Source organism: Geospiza fortis, unplaced genomic scaffold (genome assembly GCF_000277835.1).
Source record: "Geospiza fortis unplaced genomic scaffold, GeoFor_1.0 scaffold112, whole genome shotgun sequence".
Lineage (NCBI taxonomy): Eukaryota > Metazoa > Chordata > Aves > Passeriformes > Thraupidae > Geospiza > Geospiza fortis.
Genome location: NW_005054298.1, coordinates 9,089,951 through 9,109,858, shown reverse-complemented (window position 1 = coordinate 9,109,858; position 19,908 = coordinate 9,089,951). Strand labels below are relative to the sequence as shown.

Below are 19,908 nucleotides of genomic sequence, written 5' to 3'. Positions count from 1 at the left end.
TGTTTCTTACCACCTCCTGTGTAGGCTCATTAGCATGCACAGCATTTTAAATTAGGCTATTTGAATAAACATCCCATGCCCTGCTTTACTAATTCCTGAGTGAAATAGGTCACACCAGGCCCTGCTGAGCACCATGTTCTCCCAGTGCTTTGCAGGCACTGTGGCCATGTTCATCATGCTCTGCCTGCTCAACCCAGCTCCCAAATCCATTAAATGTCACGGTGTTTGCTGGAAAGCCTTCACCCTGCCAGGATACCTGGAGATTATTGTTCTCTGGGCTGCTTGGCCAGGTGCAGCTCCCACCTTTCACTTTGATGTTTGCTTCTTGGTTTGTTTGTCACAGAAGCAGCAAGAGGCAGAGATGTGCATCACAGTTCTGCATGGATTGCTTAATATTCTTGGATCACACCTATTGCTTACATCAACAGAATTTGCTATCTGAATCTGTGCATCTCTGCTGCTTTTTTTTTTCAAACTAGGCTTTCAGCCTAGAAATGAGTAAGGCAGGATAAATGAGTTATCCTCTGTTTGCCATTCTTTGTTCCAGGCAGCTAACACAATAATATGTTTTAATCAAAAATAGTAAATCTGCTTTCAGCAGAGATGGGGTCACATCCAGACGTGTACTTTGCCAAAGAATTTGGGGAATTTGGGGGGGGTTTGGAACTCATTACTGGAACTGACACAAATAGCTTCAAACTCTGGCTCCCAATGTTCGTATGTTTGGGTGTCTTTTCTGTGAACACTGCTTTAATAAATAAAATGTCAATTAGCATAGTTTAGATCACAGCTTCCAGATTCTCTTTTTAATGTACACTAATAAAAGCCCAAAACAATTGTTTATTGGGATGATGAGCTGCAGAGGACCTTAGGTTCAGTTTCCAGACTTGCCACTGTGTCTTTGAGCAGGCTCTGTGGCTCTGACCTATCAAAGACAGCTGAACGCAGGTGCAGTCGCAGTGATGTTGGTAGAACACATCATTTGCCTTTTAGGTGAAGCAGGCAGCTGAGTATCTTTGCTGAGTTAGGCCTACAAGCCCACTGCAGAGTGAGGACATAAGGATGCTTCCCTGGCTCCCAGGATCTGTTCAGGGTAAAACCATGTATTCCTGGGGAAATGGTGTGTGTAGCTGGCTCATGGTCCCAACACTGCTCCTCCTTTCTCTGCTGGCCCTAATCACGCTGTCAGTATCCAAGGTGACGGGTTAAATTGGCTGTTTCTGCTCACTGCTTTTTTCTTTCATTTGCAATGACTCCTGTGAACTACAAAGTGGGAATGCTGTGAGAAAGGGAGCATCCTGCTGAGGAGGGTAAAAGAGTAATAGAAAATGCATTTGGTATCTATAATGTAATAACCAAGAAGTCTGGTTATCTCCTCACTCCATCCCCTTCCATTGCTGATCTGTCCTCAGGAGCTTCTTGCAGACTTTTTTGTTCCTCCTCCAGTTTTATCTGTGTTTCAGTGCCTGTGAGTTCTGGATGGGTACAATTATGGAAGCTGTTCAGTAGGGTTGGTGTGTCAGACATGTGTGAACATCTGCACAAAGTGGTTCCTTACAGTTTGACTTGCCAAGATGAGTGCTTAGCACCAGAGAGCTGCCTTTAAGCTGTGTCTGTTTGTCTTGTAGCCCACAGGCACCACAGCCACAGGCTCCAGAGACTCCCTGGGCAGATGAAGAAAATGTAGTTTATCACCTGACCGATGAGGACTTCGACAAGTTTATAAAAGATCATTCATCTGTGCTAGTGATGTTCCATGCACCATGTGAGTTTGTTTTCTCTTCTGTACTCTGAGCCAAATGCTTGCTAACGAAATCAGTGATGTTTTTCTGAGGAAGTTTCACAGAAACATGAACTCAAAAGTCCAGGCTTTTCTTGTTTGTGATGATTGTTAAATACGCAAGGCATGAAATGTTTGTGAAGTTGCTGACTTCACATTTAGGATGGAGATGTGCCTCTGGAAAAGGGACACTGTAGGCTGAGTCAAACATAACTGAGGAGTGTAATGATGCTTAAATAGTCTGGGTACTCATCACTTTACAGCGTGATTTCCCATTTTCAACTTCTCTTCGGTATTGTTTGCTTTCAAAGCAGAACTCTGATTGATTGAGCAACTAACTCAACTTGAGAACCCTGAGCTCCTGGGTTCTTGTCCATGGCTGCTGCTATGTCATATTGAGCATTTTCACTCCTCTGCCACAGTTTCTCTGGCAATGTAAGGGATGATTGTCATTATATATTGTGCTGAACTATGCCAAAACTAGGCCCAAGTTTAGAAAGACCCCAGGACTTTGATAACTAATGCAGAGTTGGTGGTGATACTGCTTATTATTCTGCTCAAAATGCATTGAACTGATTTTTTTCATGACTTGAGGTTTTAGCTTGACAAATAAAATAAAGTGGATTGCCTTCAGGAAGCAGAAGGCCACACTGCCCTCCTGGATGCTGTTGGGTGGAAGAGAAGAGTGCATTAACCTCTTAGTTCACTGTGGATATAACTTGTTTCAGCTGCGTATCTGGTTCTTCTAACTGTTTGTGTTTGTGATGGACAATTCAGGCTTGAATCTGCTACACTGTGTGACACACAGCTTCTGTCTCTCCTTGCTGCTGTACTGGCAGCAGTATTGGGTGAGATGTTCCTTTTCAAGTGCATAGATTTAAAGGTTAGGACTCTGGAGGCAGACTGTGTGCTGACAGCTGAGGGTCTTGGCACAGAGGCTGAAATCCTGCTTCCCTTCAAGCCAGCAGGAGTTAGCTCCAAAATACCTTTTTTTTGAAGGTCTGCTCATAAGACTCATTTGAAAAACATACCATAATGATTTCCTCTGCCTGGTGAAATGTCTAAGAATTTGGTCCACTGGAGCAGGGGACTGACTGCTGTTCTTTGCTGTGTTCCCTGGATTATTTGTACTAATGAAAGTGGGACCGGAGATGAGTGCCTGCTCTGAAACCCCAAACACAAGGAGCAGAACTGCTGAGGCCTGCTCTGAAACCCCAAACACAAGGAGCAGAACTGCTGAGGCCTGCTTTGCTCAGGAATTATCCTTCATTACCCAAATCCTTCCTTCCCCAGATTTCCCTGCACCCTGGTGTGCCAGTGACAGCAGGGGCTGCTGCTCCTCAGCAGCTGTGAGCTTGCTGAGCAGCTGCTGCCAAGCACAAATGGAACTCCTAAACTTGCCTCCTTTCCCTCTCCCTGCACTATGACATGGGAGAAGTGTCTACTCTTAACATGTTCACACTTAGTAGTACTTTAAAGCTTTGCCTTTTTTTGAGTTTGTGAATGGGCAAAGGAGTCTGGTCATGTATTCAGGAGGAGGAAGAGGGGGAAGAAATCAACAGTTGGCCCTGCAAAACTTATTCCTTTAGTAAGCCAGATTAAAAATAGATGGATGCATACAACTGCAATCAAATTTTATAGTAAGTTCAAGTTAGTTCTAAATCTCAGTAGGATTCTGTTCAGTTTTTAGTATTTTTTTAGTATTTTCAAGAACACAGGTAACACAGTTTTAGGAGTAACAATATGGCATTACCTGTTTTGAGAGCAGGGGTGCTTCCAGACAGGTATGTTTTGTACTAAGGGGCATTCTGTACCAGCGGTGCTTTGGCAAATGCTGTTATGAAAGTAAATCAAATGCTTTAATTGGGCTGTCACAATCTTCTGATAACATTTTCCAGCTGCTCAGAATTGGGATGAAGAGTGTTCCTTGCCAGAACAACTCCATTTTAAATGCAACTCGAATATTTGGGGCATTTTATTTACATTCAGGTGGTAATGGCAATACGTGCAGAATCCAGCTCGTACATGTGTAAAAGATCTGTGTTGGTAAGAATCCTCTCTGAGCATCCTCAGCAGGGAGTATGAGGCTTGCAAACTAATGACAGACAACTATCATAAACAGTTATCTCCATGATTAAAAGCTCTTCTCTTAGCACTTCTTAAATGTGCTAATGGTGTCACCTTATGAATATTAGGAGATAAATTATTCCAGTAAGAAGTGGCAAAACCAGTGAGCATCTTAATTATTTTAACCTTGGTAGCTCAGGCTGAGGAAGTTTTTTTCTAAAAATGTATTAATAAAAAAAAAGTTGAAACATCTATAAAATAAGCTCATAACAGAGGATATACTTTTGTGTAACTGAGAGTAATCAAGGGGATTTCAGCACTGGGCTGGAATTAGCAAGTACTTCAACTCCTGTGTCACCATGCAGCATACACGTGACTTGGAGTTTTTCTGGCTCACTGTTGTGGTTTAGCCTCAGCCACAGCTCAGCCCCACACAGCTGCTCCATCATGGTGGGATGGGGGAGAGTTTGAAAGGTAAAGCCAAGAAAAGTCATGGGTTTGCAAGGTAATTTAATAAGAAAAGCAAAAGCCATGTACAGGCAAACCAAAACAAGGAATTTGTTTACTACTTTGCATTGACTGGCAGGTGCTTGACCATTCCCAGGAGAGCTTCATCATACATAATGCTGAACTTGGGAAGACAAACTCCGTCACTCCAAATGTCTCCCCTTCTCCCCTTTCCCCTGTTCTATATGCTGAGCATGACACCATATGGTCTGGGGCTGTGTCCCCTGACATCTTCTTGTGCACCCCCAGCCTCCTTGTGGTGGGATGGGGTGAGGAGCAGAGGAGGTCTGGATTCTGGAAGCGCTGCTCATCAATAGCTAAAACATCCCTGAGTTATCGACACTGTTCCCAGCACAAATCCAACTCATGGCTCAGTACCAGCTACTGTGAAGAAAATTAGTTCTATCCCAGCCCAAACCATCACACATACATGAGGAGCTGTTTTACTAGAAGAGAATTATTTCAGGGTTGCTTTAATTGCATATTCAGATGACCAATGCATTAATAGAGTGTACCATGAAAAGATGTGCGGGGAATTGGCAGCATTTTATCTGCCCCCCTGCCCCCAGTGCTGAAGATACAGCTGAACCAAACACATCTCAGGTAAATTCCTGTGAACTGCACCATTAGGCACTGTGATGGATGTGGCCAGTTGGGTCTCCATGCCTGTGGCTATTAATGATCATCCCTGAGGACCACGCTGTAATTATTTACAATCAGGTGCACTAACTAGCCCAAGGACATGGCAGCATTTTAAGTGCTGCCTAGCATAACCAAGTTCAAGGACAGCTGCTAGTGTGTTTTAAACACGTCAGGAAGGTCTGCAGCATGCAACTTGCACCTCTTGGGATCAGAGACACCATCCCTTTTGTGCAGTAATTTATCACAACCATTAAACAGAAGATGTGCTGCTGCAGGTCATTACTGCCAGCCCTGAGTGACTGGGTGAGTGTGGGTGGGCAGGATGAGTTCATCCTGCTTTCCTTTCACAGGTCACTGGGGACACAGAGCAGGATTTCTAACCACCTCAAACTCCTTTGTAAAGCCCTTAAGAGGATGTTCAATAAATCTGAATATCTAGCATAGGTAAACAGTGACCCAGCCAGTCAGGCTCTGAAGGCGCTCTCCTCCAGCCGTCTGTGAGGGGTGTGCAGTGTTGTGCTCCTTACTTGAGTATTTTGCTGAAATTTCATAATTTCTGGTGGTGAGCTTAGTGTTGTCCTGGATATATCCAGACTGGAGTCTTGCAGACATCTGAAGTGTTTTTTCAATGTGTTGTTGTACCCAAAAACTGGGTTCTTGTGCACTGTACAAAAGAACAAAGAAAGGGCCCTCTCTCCCAAAGGATTTGGCATTTTCATTTGGGTTGATCATATTTGGTAACTTGAGATAGCAGTTATGTTAGTGGGCCTATTTCTGAATCTATAACAAAGGATTTATTGCACCAACCAAAGTTTTTTCTGTACTATAACATAACTAAAGGCACCATTGCTGCTTATGATGAGCTTCTGCTAGCAATGAGAATAATGATTCGATGTCTGTATGTGCTTCTTGATATCTGTGCCTACAGCTGATCAATTTATTTAGATGCCCAAGATGACAGCTGGGTTCTGAATGTCTCTAAATATGGGTTATGCTGCCAGTCAAGTGTTGTTAAATGCTTTAGTGTCATGGGGACTTGCTGGGATTTAAAATGCTCCTGAGTCCCTTGATCATGAAAAAAAAAGCCCTGTTTGTGTTTTCACTTTCCTCATCAAACTGTTTGCTGAGTCCGATGCAATTTTAAAAATAATTCTGTCCAAAATATTTGCCAAATTAGTGAGGATGGCAGTCTTTCTGACTGTGTTTTGTTGAAGGAATAAAACCCCTACACATTTATCCTTTCTACATTTTTCCTCAGCATTTTCATCCAAATCACATCTCAGTCACAAAATAAACCCAGCCAAGTCACTGATAAGTCAATTCAAATGCCACTGAAAGGTGTTTAAAGTCCAGGATTGAAATTCAAGTCAACTCAGAAATGTTTTCTGGAAGTGTCTGCTGTTCACGCACAGGAATTACTTTTCATTATGTTTTGTTAACACAAGTGACACTGCTAATGTTTTAAAGGATACCTGTTCTTGCAGCCTCAGGCAGAATAATGTCCTGGTGCCAGTGTGAGCTGTAATCTGCCCCTGTACCTTCAGCAGGCACGGATCTGAGGAGTCTCTGATGCTGGCTGGTGGTTGTAGTCAGTCACCCCTGATGTTTGCTTAGGGCTGCTTTGCCCTCTCTCATTCCCCATCAGCCAGAGCAAAGTTTGTGGTCCAGTACTGGTGCCAGAGGAGAAAAAAGTGCTTTGGCTGTACTGTTAGCATGAGTGTGCATTTGCTTTTTAAAGGATTAAACTATGAAAATGTTTTCCTGCAACATTTCTTCCTTGTATGTGAGCTTAAATTCAGGTTAAACCCGTGTTCTTCCCAGTCCCCTTCACAGGGCTCCTTCAGAGACTCTATAAGCTGATTGCAGGATTTATAGTAGGAAAAAAGTCAATATCCTTAGTAGGATATTGGAGCCATTGTGGTTTTTCCTCCATTGATAAAGAGGGAAAGCAGGGATAATGCAGCCCAACAGACCTTTGCTTGCTTCCTCCCATGGAAGGGAGTGCAAAAATAAACCTTGAAATGATAAAGTGCACCACAGTTTTCATGTGTTGTTGAAATGTCCATGAAATTCCTTTCCTGTCCTCGGCTATTTTCTCTACCTTTGTAAACCAACCCGATAAATTATGCAGTTGCTGCTTTCCAAAGTCAGCTATTCAGCTGTTCAGGTTTTTAATTGCACAGGGAGTGGTTTTATCAATTTGGCTTTGAAAAACAGCTTTTCTCACCCTTCACTCTTTCTCTCCTCCCTCTCAGTGCATTTAAACCCAAGGTTTTAAGCGACTTTGTGAACTCATTATTAAGAATCCCAACCAATTAGCCCAGTACCAGAAGAAGGCCTCAGCTTCTAACCAAGTAGTGAACTTGGCTCTCTCTGTGCCAGCTCACCATCACTAGTTTCAGTGGCCTTGTTTTTGTTTCTTACTCCTGCATGTGGTGAGACTGGGATGAAGTAATCCATTGCTCGCTTAAATATGAAGCAAAGGGAAAATGTGTGCACAAAATCAAATCTATTTTTTCAAACCATCTTTTACAACTTTAAATAAATAAGTCTCCCTTTCAGACCCCCACAGGTTCCTTGTGAAAGCAAGCTATGTTGCTGTGAGCTCTAATTGGGATGTCTGTTGGCAGCATCAAGAGAAAGGCCACGAGTTGAAAAGGCTGAAGAATAATCTACTCTGCAGCCTGAAAAAAATGCCCTTTCTAGCATAGGTCAGCAGCAGCCTAACATTGGCAGCCTGTGATAAATAAAGAAATTATATTATTTATAAATAAATAAAGTTTTTCCATGCTAATTCATGATTCAATCAGAGATTTTTTTTAAATGTCAACCAACACAGTTCTTCCAGTAGAGGTTAAAGGCCTGTGGGTTATCCAAGTATCCAGCAGCACTGCATGTGGATGGAAACATCCTTTAATTTTCATTTGTTCCTGTCATATATGACATTTGTGATTTTCAAAATAAAATGTTGGTTGTTTTCAGTGGCTACTTTGGCATCTGCCTTCAGATGTAGAGCCTCTGGGATAAAGGCAGACAGTGGGTGCTGGGAAGCTGGGTTTGGTGCACCCCTGCAGGTCTGGATTACTGGAAGTGTGTAGTGTGTAAGGCAGGTTGTACATCTGGAATCTGATCAGATGCCATATCCCCATGATGCAGGAGCTACACAAGGAGACATTTGTGTGTCAGGGTGCCTGCTGTGGGCCACCAGACCCTGTGAACATATTCTTGTTTCAGAGTCATTAGAGAAAGCTTTGAAGAAGTCAAACTTTCTGGACTGTTCTGTGGGTCACAGGCAGTGCCTGCCTCTGGTGGGATTTTGGTGGGGCAATGCAGATGTCAGGGTGGGCTGTTGCACTGCCCACATCACTGAAAACTGAATTGTTGTGTAAGGGCACTTGGATGATGAATGTTGCTGTTTAGGAGTCTGGACAGATTGTTGAAAAGATGTGCTTCACTTTCAGAGTAGTGTTTCCTGACTCTCTATGTCCCATAGGCTCCTAATTCTAATGTTGCCTCAGTGTATTTTTAATGGGATGTATAATAAAATGCTTCCCTGTACAAGCATAAATTGTGCCAACTTTCTGTGCACTGTATGCATGTGCTTCTCAGCTGAACATTCCTGGCAGGCTTCTGGAGCAGATACATTCTTCACGTAAACCGGTTAGAAATTGGTGCATTCTTGGCTTCAGAATCTGCTTCCACTGAGATGAGCAAGTCCTGACTGTTGATTTCAGAGAGAGGAGGTCTGGGACACTTAGACTGGGTTCTTCATTATTTAAAAGCATGGAGGTCTACAATAAGATGTTGCTTGATACTACATTTGAAAATCACCAAAAATCTTAGGGAGTGTAAACAGTTCAGCGTAAGTGACCTGCCAGTGAAGTGACCTGTCTCATTAAACTAATCACAGAAATTATTTTCAGGGAGATTTAATCAAACATTAAAATAGAAGTTCTTGGAAAGGCAGCAAACCAGGAAAATTAAGAACCTGACATGGATTTTTCCTTTAATGACAATACCACTCATGTTTCTCAAGGATCTAAAAATCAAAATCAATATGAGTTTTTAGTGGTACTTAATATAAATGGGAATGTGAAGAGTATAAGGATCCTGGTAATGATCTTGTGCAGTAAAACTTGATAGGATACCTAATGGAAGGGGTGAAGACAGTAATAACTGATACCATTGTCTCTTTTTTTCAGTCTTCTGATACTGGAGCTCACAGTTCATATGGGATTATTGTCTCTTTGAAGCAGTTTGTGCTCTTTGAGCAGGGTATGGTCATAAAAAAGGATGATCCAGTGATAAAAGCAATAGCCTTGGCCTGGAGATGTAAAAGTTTAGTTCTTTGCTTTGCTTGGCTTTGATTTGTACAGTCACAACCCAAGTCACTAAATATTTGTCGGTTTCCAACCTGTGAAGTGGAGATAACATTTCACCTTGCGTAGGAGTTTTATCTAGCAAGCCATGGCCAGACTGCAAGCTGCTCCAGTATTGCAGGAATTGAGATATGGAAGGTGTATGAGCTCTGCACAGTCTCGATTAACATGAGGGAAGTAGGATTTTGCCTTTGGTGTTCTCTGGATTGTGGCAGACATCAGTTTTTTGGCCCCCCAGTTTAGGAAACCCCATCTGCCACTGGGTGAGCACAGAGCTCAGACAAGATTATCGTGGCTGGAGCTGATCACTCGCAACCTGTTTGCAGCTCATGCCAGGACTAAAAGGGAGGAGCCTTGACTTGCTCTGGTTCAGCATCACAACAGGGAGAATGGCAAATGTGGGGTGTTTTGGGCTGCTCTGCATTTGGGCTGGATCTCAACTTGCTCTGTGGCATGGTGCTGTTCTGGGGACACGGTGTGTACATTGAATAACTTACTTGGTAGCAGTCGTGGGTGTTGAGCAGAATGCAGGCTAGAACTAAAGGAAGAAGGAAAGGAAACAAAATGTGGATATTTGGGGGTTGTGATATTTGAGAGGTTTGTTTGAAATGCATTGCTGTATGCTCACCTCCGATTGGGAGCAATTACTTTCTCTATTAAAGAAGACATTTTCAAAGGCTATACCAATCAGAAAAAAAAGCTTCATGTGAATGTGTGGCAGGTGGTGTGAAGGGAACATTAGTTTCTTTGGGGATTTGCTGCCTCATTTCTCACATTACTATTGCCTTCCCTCTCTCCTAACGAGTCCTTACCGACTGACTCAGCCTGTGACACAGGAGTAGCTGCCAGAGCACCAAGGAGCAGCTGAGGGGTGACAGCTGAAGAGAGACTGGCCTCATTTTCTGGGTATTTGTTGTAGGTTATTTAGGTGTTCAGAGGGGTCTTTTAGAGGACCTAGGTAATTTTAGCTGTTAAAAATCCACATTTGAGTGTGTGAATTGGATGGCTGTCCTCCTGGCAAGCTTGACCCCAGTGTACATATAAGCCCTTAATGCTCTTGTGGTGAGCTCTGATAGGAGTGAAACATAACTTCTTTTTCTAGGTCTCTAATGATGGGGTAACAGTAGGAATTGGCTTTAAGAATTAGACTCCAGGTTTATTTTTTTCTGAAAGAAATTAATTTCCTTGCTTGGATAAGCTCAATATACTGTGCAGGGCTCTCATTTGGAAAATGCCTTATAGTATCTCGGCTACTTGAGTCATTACCAGTGGAGCTTTCATTGTCAAGTTTATCTTTCTAAATACTTTATAGCTTCAACTTTTATTCTGTGAAAGGTAGAGAACCTACATAAAGGGCAAATAGTGAACAGAGTCACCTAGAGTCTGCCTGTCTGTTCCTGCCTGCCTGTCTGTCTGCTCCTTGTACCCTTTCAGATAGTGAGTAGGCAAGTGATGCCATTTTTCTGAGTTACTAATTAATGAATTAATTGCTTGGACACTGAGGCATTGTGCTGATGGTGGAGCTGTGTCTTCTGGGCTTCTGACTGCTTGTGCTTGGCAACCATGCCAGCACATTTCTCCTATATAGGTGAATAGATCTCAGCTGGTAGCCACTTCTGCTGTGACTTTGGACAAAAATTGTGCATTCTGTATAGTATCTCTTCTTGATACTTGACTTTTCCATCTATCTTCACAGTAATATTCAGTGCCACCATTCCTTTTAATGCCCCTGTCCCATGAGATGGAGTTCATTGGGGTTTACCTTTTTTAGGAAGATCTCTTTGTACAGCATCCATTTTGCTGATGTCTTACACAAATTGCATCCTAGGAAATAATTCATGGGTTATGCTGTTTTTGTGAGGTGAACATTCAAAGCTCTTTCATCTCACCTGTGTTCTCTGGCATTTTCATTGCTAAATCCAAACCATTAAGTCTTCCAAACTGGAGTAAGAGTGTGAGGGAAACCAGTGCAACTGCTCTTCCCTCCTCAAGGTTAAATTTTGTTGTTCACCTGGCAATGGAGAAGGGGGTGAATCTTTTTAGGATGTTAAATAATTCTGGTTTAATTGAGAAGGAAACCTTCTGGTGGTATTTTTCATAAGCTCACAACAATTTCACCTTAAGGCAACCATGCTGTTGTCTCACTTTTCAATAGGGGAAGATTAATTTTCAACACCTACTCAAGGCCACATTCCTCAGAGCTGGTGTAGGAAGTGTAATTCATATCTCCCAATGCCAGCTGATCCACCTGCCTTCACTTCTTTTCCCTCCCAAGAGGGATGGTAGGAGGCACCATCATCTCCCAACACTGATTTCTACCAGTTGCACCACAGTCTTGAGTGAGAGGGAATATATATGCAGTTTTAGTGTATACATGCAGTGTAATCTCCAATAGCCAGAAGCTGAAACCACCTTTGGAATGAAAATAAGGAACCATGTGATTTTTTGTTTTAGTTTATTTTACATAAAGATGATGATTAACTTTGAGGTTGTTCCTGGATGTGTGCTGGAGCCTGTGGTGTGCAGATGGGGTATATTTTTTCAAAGGCTGCTTTCAGGAGTCCAGCTCAGCCACGGCCCCCTGTGAGCTCAGAAGCAGAGAGTGCACACTGAGGGCATGATGGAGCAGAAATCTTTCTTCCTGCCTGACTCCCAGGAATCCCTGGGAGGCAGCAGGATTGGGCTGATGTTAGCCTTGGAGAATATTCACCCTTTCCCCTGAGCCTGAGTCAGAAGAAGATGCACTCCAGTGTGACCAGAAATAAAGGCAGAAGTGTGCGTTGTGCAGTTCACCAGAGCTGCTGTCTTTTAAGTCCCACGCAGGCAGCCTGCAGCACTCACTCCATGTTTGCCCCCTGTGCTGAGCCCTCCCTTCCCAAGGGCTGACTAAAGGTGGCCCTTCTGCCAGAGCTGTGAATGTGGCACGGATGCAGACACGGATGTTCCTGGAGGATATGTTTAGTTAAGCTCCCTTCCCAGTTTGATCTGATTTATGTAATGCATCTATCTTTTTTAAAAATAAGTAAATAATTTTAACTCATACTACAACTGTCTTAAACTGCTATGATTCTTCTCCTGAGCAGTTTCAGTGATGCTGGGAGGGAAGAAATTATGCCACCATAGAAAAGCCAAGATGGTGTCTGGGTTTAGGTCACTACCACCTCAGCAAGTCATACGGACAGAAAGGGTGACCAATTTGTAATAATTTTGTGCCCCAGCTTCACACTGAAGGGCTTCTGGAAGCAGGCAGAGACTTTGTTCTGCGTGGCCATGCTGGGATTGGATTTGCACAGCTCATTGCACGCACAGATTGCCTGCACTCTGAGTTCATGGCAGTGCCATGCGATGGTGATGGTGGCGGGGCCGAGCCGCTGCAGCGCTCTGGGATGAGCTGTGCAGCCCACGCCGCCTTCGGCTGCAGCCGCAGCAGCCCTGACTGCAGTAATCCAAACTGCTTAAGTATTTTCCTTCTAATGCTGCATTTCCAGTTCCTCAGAGTCTTTTCCAGACTGACCTTTCATAGGCTTTGTCTTTTGTAAAGCCGTAAAGCTGTTTGCTTGTCACTGATCTCTAAGCGGTGTAATGCCTGGTGGAATCAAACCTGCCTTTAAAAATACAGTATTGGGGGTGGGGTGGATGGGTTTGTGTATGTGTGCACACATTTCTAGCTGTTGGAAATTTGAATTCAGTATCATGTTAGAGATGTTGAAGATGCGCCTCATCAAGTCTTGAAACGTCCTTGTCTTTAAGTATCTGGAATTTTACCTGGGTGTGCAGTGCTGCTGGTGAGAAGATGAATGGTTTGCTGGGAGTAAGTACCCAGAGGGAAAAGGTTGTACAAAATTCTTTGAGCTCCTGATCCTCCCTAAGATGATTCCTCTCTTTTTTTAGGTTTTTTTTTTGTTTGGTTGGTTTTTTTGTTTTGTTTTTGTTTGGTTTTTTTTTTCTTTTTTTGTGTTTTTTTGGGGTTGGTTTGTTTGTTTGTTTTTTGTTTTTGGTTTGGTTTGGTTTTTTGCTTGTTTGTTTGTGGGTTTTTTTGTAATGCATGTAGATTGTGGCATGGCTTGACTGCTCTGACCGTTGTGACTATTAAGTGAACGTGCAACCAACACGATTGCAAATTCCTACCTGTGATTATGGGGAGAAACAGCTGCTTTTGTCATCCTGCCTCCCTGCCAAATTTGTGGATGATTTTCCATCAGATGTCTGCAATGCAGATGGCTAAATTATGCAAGGGAGTCTGCAGCTGTTGTAGTTTATGCTCTCCTACACCGGTGAAGGAACTGTAAACTGCCTCATGTCAGACCTGAGAGATCCTCTTTTGCATGATGCATGTTAAAGCCTTCCATGGCAGAAGAGAACACATTTGTGTTCTTGCAAGGGTGATAAGAGGGCTGGGATTTGTGTGTCCTTGCTGTGGCTGCAAGGACTGTGTCTTCCCTGCTCCATGTAGGTACTCCCACTTTCATATGTAGGGGTGAGAGTTCAAAGTTAACAGCGTTAACTTGTAAGAACTGGCTATTCTGCTGTTTTCAGAGGTCACTGCTCCTCTGGGATTAAGAACAGAGAAACCAATGGTGTTATCCCCAGGTGTTAAATGTTTAGAGAATGAAGGTGCATCTGAATTTTTTGACTTTTTTTTCCCTTTCCTTGAAGTTGCCTGTAAATCTTCTATGAGTGTATTCTGAACTGCCAGTGGCCCACTTGCTGAAAGCAGGACATGTGCTTCAAATTCATTTTCTCGTCAGGCTAATGGAGGTATTTTTGGTGTGCAGCTATAGATGGATATAGAGCTGGCATTATACAATAAATAGCTGGTACATGATAACAGTATTCGTGCAGTCTGTTGATGACGGAAATGTAATGATTCTTTAAAATCTTTATTTGCAATTTAGTTTACCTCTAGGGTTCTTGATGTCAGAAATAGCTTCTTCACAACTGCCTGGATGTTGTCTTTTATCTCTTGCTTGTCACGCACACTTCAGATCCTCAGACAATGTTGTCTTGGGATGAGAGGACATGGCCAAAAGCATGGCATTTATTTATATAGTCATAATAACCTGAAAGAAGCAAACAGTGAATGACAGAGAGAAACAGAGATTTATATTCTTGAGGCATCACTAAGACAGCATATGCAGGAGCTTATCTGGAGCTGCTTGACTGGTTTTCTGCCTGTAAAACTTGGTTTTAGCAGTAGAAGTACTTGTATTAGTTCATTTCTGAAAAGGTTTGGAGCAACTGTGTTGCGAGTCTTTGCCATGGTGCCAAACAGGCTGTATAAACAAATACAGATATTTCCTTGGAAAAACAGTTGCTTGCTGTGTTTTTTAGGCTTTTCTTTGTCCATGTGCTGCTCACCCTTTCACTTCAGCATTGCTCTGTCCACACTTGGCCTTTGCCTCTACATTTGCATATGGTCACACTCTGCAGAGAACAAAGTGCTGAGCAAGTGTTGTCCTCTGCCCTGCAGTGGGACCCTGGAGGGAGGTGACTTGTCTGCATTGAGGTGACATGGGGACCTTTGATCACCATTGTTTGGGGGTGCAGCTGAGCTAAGCTGTGTGACAGTGACTGCACCAAAGGAGGGGACTGATTATATGCCCATCTGCACAGTGCAAATGAGAAGATTGATTATAAATAAACTGGGAAAGCAGAATTCTTACTTCATTTAGACATCTGTTTTAAAAATGGTTAGCAAGGGTGCGTACCAGATGTCCTAGCACTGATTGTTGTAAGTTTTGACTTCTTTTCACTTCCTTTTTGCTTATCTGTTTGCTCTTTCTGTCTGAGCCTTGGCCCTAGCAGCCTGGGGCTCCTTTTGTGCAAGAGAAGCAAGATGAAGTGTTAGAGGTCAGAGAAGTTGTCCTGAACTGGCCAGCAGAAGCAGGCACTGAACCTGGACTGGTTTCTGCTGCTGGATGGAGAATAACTCTGTCTTGCACCCCCAGAGCAGCTGCTTGTCCTCTGCAAGAAAAGACTGAGGCTGTGGGAGTCCTCTTGGATGGACACCTCCAAGACCCTTGGGTGTTCCCACCAGCCATGCCCCACAGAGGCTCAGAGGGTGGCAGTGCTGGAGCAGGCGCAGCCATCCTTGTCTTGAGTGCAGCCTTTCTTCCCACCTGGGATCCAACTTCCCTTGCTTAGACTTTGAGTTTTAATGTCAGTAAGCGCTTTACAGGACAGTGCATCTTCTAGAAGCACATCTGTCACAGATGCCCACTGCAGACCTCTGGGCTCCTTCCATTGTCCCAGCAGCACACAAGAGCATCTGGGCCTGTAGGGCTGTTGTTATTTTCCCCACTATGTTATGAACAGAAAGCATCTAAAACTAGAGGAGCTTAGCACAGAGGAATGAAGCTGCTGCTGCACAACCTAATGTAGCAATCAAAGAAGAGGCAGTGACCTTGGAATTCATTTAAATAAGTTTTCATTGGCCTCAAAAAATTAATGGCAATCTTCACAGGATTATTCAAAGATAGGATAAATAATCATAGGAGAGATTAATTGGTTTGCAGTTTGTAGGTCTGATTTGTAATTCATATCTCCCCTTTTCTGCAATGGTAGGTGAAAGCAGGCTGTAGCTCACAATAGCAAAATTCTCATGAAGACAGGCAGAAAAGCATTGTTTCTTGTGGGAGAAGCTCTTAAAATTTGTTGTCCCTCTCTCAGGTTCAGTTTAATGTTGTGACTTTTTTCCAGGCTGATACATCGTGCTGTCCTCTGTCAGGGGTAGAACACGCATTCACAATAAAGATTTGAAGACTTCAGTTTGCATTTAAGTGCCTTTTAAAGATCTGATGTCGCTTCCCTTTATTTTAAGCCTGAGTGAGTTAGCTTTGTGGCAGTCAGTAGTGCTGTGTCTGTGTGATGTTCATGGAAGAACCTGGAACAGTGACATTTCATGGTCTGGATATCTTGATCCAAAATATTACTTACATGATCTTCAGATGCTTTGGGTATTTTTTCATTTCCTGGGCAAAATGTGCCTGTGTTACTTGTTTGGGATTTTTTTTCCCCCTCTGCATGGCTTTGTGAAAACTCTGGTTCTTTAGTGCCTTTGGTTGACCAGATCTAATAAATGATTGTAATAAATTGGAATATCGTGTAGATTATCTAGATACTGTAGCTAGAGCACAGTATGAACCTTGCTGTGGCTAAGGGACACACTGTGTAAATCCCATCAAGGTGAAGTTAGCCCTGCAGAAAATCATTGTTTGTACAAATTTAAGCTACATAATTCAGAGAGGTTCCCAGGTATCTGAACTGGGAGTTGAGATGCCCTTTGGTTAAAAGTGAGGAAGAGCACAAAATGAATTAAGTTCCCTGCTCCTAAGAGGAGAAATAAATCAAATTGGGCAGGTGTCAGAGGGATCTGTCAGCCCCTTACACAAAGCCATATGCCTGCAAGTTTTCTGTGGGTGGCAAATAAATCATTTTCCAGCCTCTTTTGTGCTTTTAACCAAGATAAGCAGTGCTGAGACAGTAACTCTTCTCAGCCTGTCCCAGCTTCTTCCTGAATTCTCCTGTGAAGCTGTCGCATCAGGTTCCCAGCATCCTCACACCATGGTGTAAAATTAAAGCAAAGCTCTCTCCACCAGCTGAGCTCCCCTTGTTCTGCTGCTCCTACCACAAGACTGTTTTTTGCTTAAAAGAATGGCATGGGGCTCTTTAGTGCTGTGGTCTCTGTGCAGATGACTAAGTGGTATGGACTGTAGCTGGTGTTTGAACAGGAGCTGGTCTGAGATCAACTGCTTTGGTATTTGCTGTAATTCTTAGGTGGGATTTGCATTTGTTGTTCAAATGTTCCATAAACATGCCCTGAAAGTGTTCCACGATGTGCTGTGGTGGCTGAAGCTCTGTTTGTTCTGGTGAAGTTACACCTGGATGTCTTACTGCTTCTTGGCTACAAACACTGTTTGACTTAGGCTGTATAAAACATGCTTGTCTGGTTGAGTTCAGGCCCAGATTTGTGTCTGCTGGCTTCAGCCATCATCCCATCAGAGGGAAACAAAGCAGCACTGAGGTTCAGAGTCTTTGGTTTATTTTCTTTTGGACAATGGTGTAAAAATAGCCCCAGCCCTGTTACCCGAACACCTCAGAGTCAGCTTTTGCTGGCATGCATTGAAACGCATTTCCAGCCGTATCTTCTGATATAACTTCCAAAAGCTCAGCAGAGTCTGGGCTTTCAAGTGCCCCTTCCAACAATAACAGCTCAGGAAAGCGAGCTGGCAGCTGCTGCAGAGGGGAGGGAGAGGTGCAGCAAGGCACTGCACAGGGATTGCAGTGCTCCAGGGCCATGGCAATGCCTTGTCCCAGCTGCCTGCACCTGCAGTCAGACCTGAGCCTCACCTGCTGGGTGTTCACCCCAGCCCTTCTGTCCCTGTGCACTGTCCCAGGGGGGCTGCCATTGTGCCAGTCCCTTGGGGACAGGGCAGGGGCTGTCACTGAGGCCCAGCAGCGCACTGGAGGTGCCAAAGTGTAGCAGGACCCTCACCTGCGCCTGGAAGTTCAGCCTGCCGGCAAGCAACTGCACCAGCTGAAAGCAGTTTAATTTACACCCAAGTACTTTCTTCTAAGTCTGCTTTTCTCACTCATACATTCATTCTACTTTATTGTAATGTCAGCACTTAGCAGTGAAGTAATGGCAGATCTCTGGAGAACTTCGCACAAGCGAGAAAGCACCATTATCTCAGTTTTACAGATCCTGCTTATGTTGGGAACATATGTGGTGGTGTAATTACACTGATGTGATTAAATCAGTGCAAATCCTTCCTAGAAGGACATGCTGCACCACTGTAAAGCAGGGCTTATTATCAGTGCAGTTGAATTCAAATTATATTACTCTATTAAGCTGTGCTAGTGTAAGCCTCCACTGAAAGTCAGAAAGTCACGTGAAGAGCTGTGTTGTTTCTTTTTAAAGCAGATAAAGATTTGGAAACTGAAATGGGTGAGGTTGTGCTCTGCCCAAGAGCATGCTAGAAGCAACGGGCTTGACAAATGTTTACAGTACTTTTTATGTGGGTGTGAAAGTAGGGTGTAGTAGTATTATTATTATTTTTAATAGATTAAATTCTTTGTTTAAACTGTTGTGGTCATTTTGGAAAAAATCCTATGTCATACTAAGGCTTTACAAATATATTAAGTAAAATGCATACAAAATTCTAGTAAATCTTTACTACGTGGTTTTGGATTTTGATAATGGCTGAATGGGTCAATGAATAACCATAGTGCCATGGTGTATACAACTTAACTGTATTTTTTTTTTGGCAGGGTGTGGGCACTGTAAGAAAATGAAGCCAGAATATGAGAAGGCTGCAGAGTTTCTCCATGTAACCAGTGATGTAAGCTAATATCCTTTATTATATCCTTCAAATAATCAGTAATAAATAACTAGAGTAATAAAAGTGACTTTTCTCCCTACAACAAATTCAGCTGTTCTCATCCTCCCACAGGACCCTTCAAAATGTGCTTCCAAAGTACAGTCTCATCGCTGATGCATGAGCCCTGCCAAAGTCTGAGAAAGAACATTCTGTCTTGAACGAAAACAAAATCGAAAAATGTTTACGTATTCTACTGTAGGCCTTATACATAATATGATCAAATCCAAAAATGGATTTTTTTCCTCTTACTAAAAGACATTGAATGTGAAAAAACATAGGTTTTTATTTATGAATTAGATTTGGAAAAAAACAAAAGGGGTTGATCCCTGTTTTTAATGGTTGCACCACTCCATTAGCTTCATCATAAGTGCTCCATCAGCATAGCTGGAGAAGAGAGATCCAATAATACAAGTATTAGTGTTATTGATTCAGTCTCGTGCTGTGTATGCCATGCAGGAGGAGAAGCAGAATTGGTCTCCCCCATACTTTAAGCATCTTCTGTGGAGACATCTAAAGTTACTTTATTGCTGTTGGAGAGGGAGGAGATGAGAAAAACAAAGATTCAATGAATCACGCTTTACAAAGGCCTATTCTTCTGTGTCTCTAAAGGTGGTCCATGAAAAGATACCACAAGTTAGGGAAAGATGAATTTGCCTTAAAATAAACTTACCTTTAGCAGTGCTTGTTTCTTCTGGGAGAAACAGGGATATGTGGGAAGAAATGCAATTTCTGGGAATGGCTCTTAGGAATTACAGAGTGAATTATATAAAGAGAATCCATCAGAAATGGGAGGGGAACATGTAAGACTCTGGTAACATTTAGTCCGTAGTATGTCCCTTTCTGGTTTTGCATCAGTTCTTTGTGTCTTTTTCTATCTCCGTGCCCAAAATCACAGAATTAATCGAGTTCGAAAAGACCATTAAAATCAAGTCCAATCCATTACCAAGCACCACCATGTCAACTAGACCATGGCACCAAGTGCCACATCCAGTCTTTCCTTAAACACCTCCAGGGATGGTGTCTCCACCATCTCCCTGGGCAGCCCATTCCAGTGTCTAATCACCTTTTATGTGAAAAAATTCTTACTCATGTCCCACCCAGGCTTCCCCTGGCACAGCCTTAGACTATGTCCTCTTGTCCTAGAGGCAGCAAA

General features: G+C 43.0%; 1 protein-coding gene across 1 annotated transcript in view; it reads left to right on the top strand.

The window, feature by feature from the left end:
• Positions 1-19,908, top strand: part of PDIA5 (protein disulfide isomerase family A member 5) — an 85,882-nt gene that overhangs the window by 35,526 nt on the left and 30,448 nt on the right. The window contains exons 10-11 of the mRNA XM_014307563.2: positions 1,629-1,765; positions 18,646-18,716. Coding sequence (XP_014163038.1) covers positions 1,629-1,765; positions 18,646-18,716 — 208 coding nt within the window. The remainder of the gene's footprint in view (positions 1-1,628; positions 1,766-18,645; positions 18,717-19,908) is intronic.